Source organism: Conger conger, chromosome 11 (assembly GCF_963514075.1).
Source record: "Conger conger chromosome 11, fConCon1.1, whole genome shotgun sequence".
Taxonomy (NCBI): Eukaryota; Metazoa; Chordata; class Actinopteri; order Anguilliformes; family Congridae; genus Conger; species Conger conger.
The window spans coordinates 10,976,728-10,984,227 of record NC_083770.1 but is presented as its reverse complement, the minus strand read 5'-3'; the positions used below and the strand labels follow the sequence as shown (position 1 = coordinate 10,984,227).

The window sequence follows — 7,500 nt, the reverse complement described above, 5'->3', positions numbered from 1 at the left end:
GCAGTGTGTGTAAGAGAATCAATTACTTTAAAGGCGAATGGTGGTCACAACAAATTTTGATTTGATTTAGTTTAGTAAACTGTTTACTGCAGTTTATCATAATTTTTTAAAAATATTTAGAACATTTCTATTGAAATTGAAATATCTTTTACACAATGCTGGAGTTCAGAGACAGTGCGTTTGTCTTTCTTCCGTAGTCCCCTACTTACCTGGCGAGATGTTCAGCACATCATCGTGAAAACTTCCCGTGCTGGCCACCTGAATGCACCTGACTGGAAGACCAACGCTGCAGGATACAACGGTACTTCTGCCTGGGGCCGTGAGAGAGAGAGAGTGTGTGAGAGAGTGTGTGTGTGTGTGTGAGAGTGTGTGTGTGTGTGTGTGAGAGAGTGTGTGTGTGAGAGAGTGTGTGTGTGAGAGAGTGAGCGTGAGTGTGTGTGTGTGGTATGATTAGTGTCATATCAGCAGGCGGCTGGATATGTGGGTCTTGCCGGGTGCCGAGTGAATGAGCGCGGTTGCCAGGTGAGCGCGGTTGGCAGGTGAACACGGCGTTCCCGCTGAGTTCCTCTTCCTCGTGGCTCCGTGCCGCTGACCCGGCGCCCGCGTGCGATTGGTCGGCTGAGGTCGCTCTCGCACGGCCGCTCTCCAGGCTCCGGCCCGGCCCATCTGGACCCTTCCCCAGCGAGCGAGAGAGAGAGAGCGCGGAGGAGAGAGAGGAAGACTGAGGGGGAAACGTTTGGGGAAAGCCCCTGTTTCCGGCTGAAGCCTGAATTCACCTGTGAGGTGGAACAGGTGCTGCCCCCCTGCTGCTCTGCGTCAGGGCTTTACGCATCAGGAGGTTTTGCTTGTGCAGTGGATCCTACGAAAACATTTTATCTCCATGAATGAATCACTAAGATTGAGCTTGGTGTATATTATGCTGTTGTGTGTTTGGGTTGGTGAACGTGTGTGTGTGTCTGTGTGTGTCTGTGTGTGTCTGTGTGTCTAAGTGGGGTTGCTACACTGTCAGTACCTGGCAGTGTTCTGCCCTCTCTGAAATACCTGCACAGCTAGCAGAGATTCCACTGGTTATCCTCTCAGACCTGTGTGTTATACTCTCAGAACTATGGGTTACTCTCTCAGAAGCACAGGTTATACTCTGGGAACTACAGGTTAAACCCGCAGAAACACAGGTTATACTCTGGGGACTACAGGTTAAACCCGCAGAAACACAGGTTATACTCTGGGAACTACAGGTTAAACCCGCAGAAACACAGGCTATACTCTGGGAACTACAGGTTAAACCCGCAGAAACACAGGTTATACTCTGGGAACTACAGGTTAAACCCGCAGAAACACAGGCTATACTCTGGGAACTACAGGTTAAACCCGCAGAAACACAGGTTATACTCTGGGAACTACAGGTTAAACCCGCAGAAACACAGGTTATACTCTGGGAACTACAGGTTAAACCCGCAGAAACACAGGTTATACTCTGGGAACTACAGGTTAAACCCGCAGAAACACAGGTTATATTCTGGGAACTACAGGTTAAACCCGCAGAAACACAGGTTATACTCTGGGGACTACAGGTTAAACCCGCAGAAACACAGGTTATACTCTGGGAACTACAGGTTAAACCCGCAGAAACACAGGTTATACTCTGGGAACTACAGGTTAAACCCGCAGAAACACAGGTTATACTCTGGGAACTACAGGTTAAACCCGCAGTAACACAGGTTATACTCTGGGAACTACAGGTTAAACCCGCAGAAACACAGGTTATACTCTGGGAACTACAGGTTAAACCCGCAGAAACACAGGTTATACTCTGGGAACTACAGGTTAAACCCGCAGAAACACAGGTTATACTCTGGGAACTACAGGTTAAACCCGCAGAAACACAGGTTATACTCTGGGAACTACAGGTTAAACCCGCAGTAGCGCTCTGAGAACCGCTGGCTCAGCTCTCAGAGCCGTGGCTGCAGGTTACGCTCTCAGAACTACGGGTTAAACTCTTAGAACCACGACCGCCTTCTCTGTAAACTTCCTAAAGCTTCAGCTGATAAGTACTGCAGTCCGTCCTCACCCTGAACAAGTCTGTCCCTGTGGAAATGCCTGTGGAGCGGTGTTTAGTCTGCCTCGTGCTGGCTGTGGCTTCAGGTGGTTTCATGTGGTTTCCTGTATGATTTACGTGGCTTATGTGGTTTCAGCAGATGTCACATTGGGCTTATCTGAGCTTCAGTGCCCAGAGTCATCCCACCATCCTGACTAAGATCAGTGACACCATGCACTGAACGTACATTCTAACTCAGTGTTCGACTGTGGTCCAAGGGGCCCACAGTGTGTACGCTGATTTTTGTTCCAACTTGCTATCACCTACTAACTGCTGTTGATTGGACTCTTTTTAAGGCTACATGCCAGAATTGGCTATGTGTCTCCTAAAAAATGAACATTTTATATTCACATCACAGGAATAACAGTAGGAATAATAAGCTGTGAATTAGAAGGTTCTAACTGACTTTTTTATTTTTTATTAGTTTGTGACAAATATGTTGTTTAAAGGGCACTAGATACATGTGTGGAGGTTTATACAAATATACTGTTTAAAAGTATGAGAAAATGCTGAATAATAGTCATATCTGCTTGGAGCACATTCACTTTGGAATATTTGAAGCTCAATATCTCAAAACTCTCAGAACGCAGATAAAACTCAGCTCACGATCACCAACTTGTGCTATTTACTGTGCTGTATGTACTACATGGCATTGAAAGAAGTCACATTTTTAATTGATTCGATTGCAACTGACAGGTGAAATCAGTTGGGAACCATTTGCTGAGAGTGTGGAAACCTGAATCGATCAGTATAAAATTAATGGTGTTCACTGACCACAAATTGCAACAGTCCAATCTTGCATAAATTTTTACCATAATTGTCTGGTAAAACTTAACAAGTTTAACAAACTTCATTGATCAAGAGATTGGCTTTTACAAAAACCAGCGTGCACAGTTTTTCCTAAAACGGTTTTATAGATATAATCCTTTGTCATCAGATTAATCAACAACACCCAAGTGCTTATCTTTGTGGTATTCCTGGCACTAGAGACTGTACTTCCCCAAGACTTTTCAGTGCACTTCTCCCTGGTTATATGTGTGCACTTTGCACTTTGTTGTACGTCACTCTGGATAAGAGCATCTGCCAAATGCAAATGTTGTAATGTAATATAACACCGTGTGTCCCCTGGACCATAATCAGGAAACAGTGGTGATTGCCTACACAGGTTTGGCCTAATGAGTTGGTTCATTGAATTCTTGATTGTCTGACTGATTGTTTGATTGATTGATCATTTGTGTTGGTCAGCTGTACAGGGTCAGTCTGAAGAATGGGTTGGTTGGGGTTGGGTGGGGTTGGGTGGGGTTGGTTGGGGTTGGTTGGGGTTGGTTGGGGTTGATTGGGGTTGGGTGGGGTTGGGTGGGGTTGGTTGGGGTTGGTTGTGTTGCCTGTATGGCCTCGGGCTGTTGGATGGGTCGGTTAATTGGTTGATTGGTCGGAAGGATGTTTTAATTGGTTAATTGTGATTGATTGGTTGATTGGCTCTGTTACAGTCAGTCACCTGTACGGCTTTGGCCTGATGGATGCGGAGGCGATGGTGAAAGAGGCGGAGAGGTGGAAGCAGGTTCCATCCCAGCACATCTGCGTCGAGAGCGCTGACCGGCAGATCAGGTAATCACAAGCCCCCTGGGCACCTTTCCCCCTGGGCACCTTCCCACAAGCCCCCTGGGCACCTTTCCCCCTGGGCACCTTCCCACAAGCCCCCTGGGCACCTTTCCCCCTGGGCACCTTTCCCCTGGGCACCTTCCCACAAGCCCCCTGGGCACCTTTCCCCCTGGGCACCTGCCCACAATCCTCCTGGGCACCTTCCCAAAATTCTCCTGAGCTCCTTTCCCTATATCCCAGATTTGTTCATGTTCATTTTGCCAAACTTTACCAGATTCAGTACCACAATCCCCACCCACAGTCAATCGCTGGATGTTCCAGGATAGTTTCCCATAATGCACCGGGGGAGCTCCGCTTTTCAGTCACTCGGGTTCCTATTGCTTTGTGATTTATGAAAAAATAAAGAAACGTTTAGAGTCTAGTGAAGGCTATCTATGCCAGCAATAGCTATGTATACCCTAAATAATATACGTTCTATATTCACATCCCAGGAAATAAGATTGGTCAGACAAACTTGACCTATTTACTGTGCTGTATGTACTACATGCCCGATAATTCCAATTGAAAGAGGTTACAATTTTAATTGATTTGATTGCGAACCAACAGGTAATCTGTTGGGGAACCATTTGCTGAGAGTATGGAAACCTGAAACGATTTCTGTATAATGAATGGCATTTACTGACCGCAAATTGCAACAGTCCAATCCTGCATTGTGATAAAATTAATTTCTACCATAATTGTGTGGTAAAACTTAACATCAATTAAGTTTGTTTGCGGTCAGTAAATGCCATTCATTATACAGAAATCGTTTCATACTCAAGAAATTGGCTTTTGACAAAAAAAAAAAAACTAACCGAATGAGAATGGAAAAATGACACGCTTGCCGTTATAATCGCTATCATGGATTTGATATAATCGCAGTATCGAAATACACATGCATGTACATCTGTGGCAGAACGTGCGATTGGCTTTTCACCTGAACCCAATAAGATTCTCCCCATGGCGTGCCCTGCCCTCAGCGAATGTAAGCCGCAGTCTACAGAAATGTCAAAAACGCAACGTGGTTCTGATTTGGTTCCAGCCGCTGAGGTGAAGCATAAAGTAGAGTTTAAGGTCAATTTCTCCTGCTTCACAGAGCAGGAGTTTCGATTACCACGCCCTGAGCTGTCGCCTCTTTCAGTTCGACCGTTTCAGAAGTCTGTTCAGAGCGAGAGACACTGCGTGAAAGGGTGGCGGAGAGAGAACAACCGTAGCGAGAGAAGGAGGCGGTGTAAAGTTTTGATATTTATATTTACCAGTCTACTAGAGCTATGGCTATGGTCAGAAGTCGGCATTAAAGGTTTAGAGAAGTGATGGGGCTTCTGTGTAATTACCCGGCAGTGCTGTGGCCTCTCTCTCTCCCTGTTTCTGCCCCCCCTCTCTCCCTCTCTCCCTTTCTCGCGCTCTGTTTCTTTCTTTAGATTTTGTTTATTCTCGTACGGCGGTGCGGTTTCTCTCTTTAGACGCTGTTTGTGCTCTGTTGTGGCGGCGCGGTTTGGCGCCCTCTCATACCGCGGCCCTGGGTTAAACTCCCCGAGGAGAACGCCCTCCGCGCTCCCCACACGTGTTCAGAGCCGTTTCCCCCAGCACACACGGGGGAAACCTGCCCCTTAACTGCCCCTCTGAAGGAGCTGGGGGGGTATTTATCAAGCCCTGCCAGGTTTCTGCTACAGGGGGGACTCATGGGGAGGGAGAGGAGCCATAAATGGCAGAAATACTTTGTCCGCGGTCCAGAGTTTAAAGGTTTTTTTTGTTGTCAGTTGCGCGGGCCAAATCTAACATCACATCTTCTCCTGTTACGACTCAAGCTTTATACTGTAATTAGTTACAGAACTGGGGGGGAATTTGCACACCGGAGGCAGGGGGTAGGACATGTGCCACGTTTCAGACGACGGCCAAAAGAGAGGCCCAAACACAGGGAGAGCCCGCTGCACTGACGAGTGCTGCTCGGTTTCAGAACCTGGGCTGTAGTTCTGTGCCTTACAGGTAGGTGGCGCTGCCACCGTGTGTTTTTTTTTGGTAGGAGGTTGTTGTTTTTTTTTTTTTAGTTTGCTTGTTGCTTTGTACACCCTGTGACGTCTCCGAGCCAGGCGTCCAGCAGGAAGTGCTTTATTTTTATTTGCACAAAGACGGAGCATCTGTGCTGGTCGTATTTTTAAAACGGGAAAACACTGCACTCTATTCTCAGAGGAGGCGCTGTGTGCTGCTCTGTGCGTGTGCGTGAGGGGATGCCTGTAAATTTCTTTGTAGGCCCCAGTTTGAGTGTGGCTGACTCCAGGGAAGATGGACTGTGCCCCAGCTCTCACACGGAGCGCGCTCAGACCAGCTCTCACACGGAGCGCGCTCAGACCAGCTCTCACACGGAGCGCGCTCAGACCAGCTCTCACACGGAGCGCGCTCAGACCAGCTCTCACACTGAGCGCGCTCAGACCAGCTCTCACACGGAGCGCGCTCAGACCAGCTCTCACACTGAGCGCGCTCAGACCAGCTCTCACACTGAGCGCGCTCAGACCAGCTCTCACACGGAGCGCGCTCAGACCAGCTCTCACAAGGAGCGCGCTCAGACCAGCTCTCTGAAACGCTACCTGTGGCTGGTTCTCCCCTGTCTGTGGTTCAGCGGGGTTCAGGCTGAATCTGGATTGAACCGGTCACATTCTCCTCTGCCCAAGTTGCATTGGAGTGATTTCCTTTGGCCTTCAGCTTTTGAGACTTTGACTCTGCAAGGCTGTGACTCTGGGGTAATGACTCTGTACTCTGACTCTGGAGCTGTGATTCTGTGACTCTTGGGTGCTGACTCTGTACTGTGACTCCTCCCGCAGAACTATCCGCCCAGAGCACGTGGTCAGGTCGGTGTATAAGGCGACGGGCTGCACCGATAACGCCAACCACCACGTCATCTACCTGGAGCATGTTGTAGTGAGAATCACCATCACACACCCCCGCCGAGGAGACCTGTCAATCAACCTCACCTCGCCCTCCGGAACAAAGTCACAGCTCCTTGCCAACAGGTAAAACCGAAACCGTGTTCAACTGGTCTACGGGTCAAACTGTGTTCAACTGGTCTACGGGTCAAACTGTGTTCAACTGGTCTACGGGTCATACTGTGTTCAACTGGTCTACAGGTCATACTGTGTTCAACTGGTCTACAGGTAAAACGGTGTTCAACTGGTCTACAGGTCAAACTGTCTCTAGCTAGTCTACAGGTAAAACTGTTCAACTGGGCTACAGGTAAAACTGTTCAACTGGTCTACAGGTAAAACCGTCTCTAGCTGGTCTACAGGTTAAACTGTGTTCAGCTGGACTCTAGGTGAAACTGTCTCCAGCTGGTCTACTCGTGAAACAGTCTGCCCCTGGTCTGTGGATGAGTGCTTGCAGCAGCAGGTGGTAGTTGGGTCAGACAGCAGGTTTTATTCGGGAGCAGGAAACCCAGCGGTGTCCTTGACTCCCAGTCTAACGGCTGTGGGCAGTAGGCCAGGACGTGCCATTCTGAATTTAGGGCTCAGAGCAGGTCCTCCTCCCTGCGGGACGGATTCCAGCCGGTCCATCAGGCCTGAGACAGAATTATTACACTCATTCTGCCATTTACAGACCAAATAAAATATGAGACAACACACTTATGCAGCTCACACATACTCAAACACACACTCTCTCTCTCTCTCTCTCTCTCTCTCTCTCTCCATATACGTGTTGCCAAAGCTTTATGAATAAAAAAACATTACAATTTACATGTAAACGCATAACATTTGCATGTAAATACATAAACT

At 48.1% G+C, this 7,500-nt stretch overlaps 1 protein-coding gene across 3 annotated transcripts in view; it reads left to right on the top strand.

Annotated features, from left to right (window-relative positions):
- Positions 1-7,500, top strand: part of LOC133140122 (proprotein convertase subtilisin/kexin type 5-like) — a 94,730-nt gene that overhangs the window by 47,479 nt on the left and 39,751 nt on the right. For all 3 annotated transcript variants that reach the window (XM_061259721.1, XM_061259723.1, XM_061259722.1), the window contains exons 10-12: positions 198-301; positions 3,586-3,703; positions 6,556-6,744. In XM_061259721.1, coding sequence (XP_061115705.1) covers positions 198-301; positions 3,586-3,703; positions 6,556-6,744 — 411 coding nt within the window. The remainder of the gene's footprint in view (positions 1-197; positions 302-3,585; positions 3,704-6,555; positions 6,745-7,500) is intronic.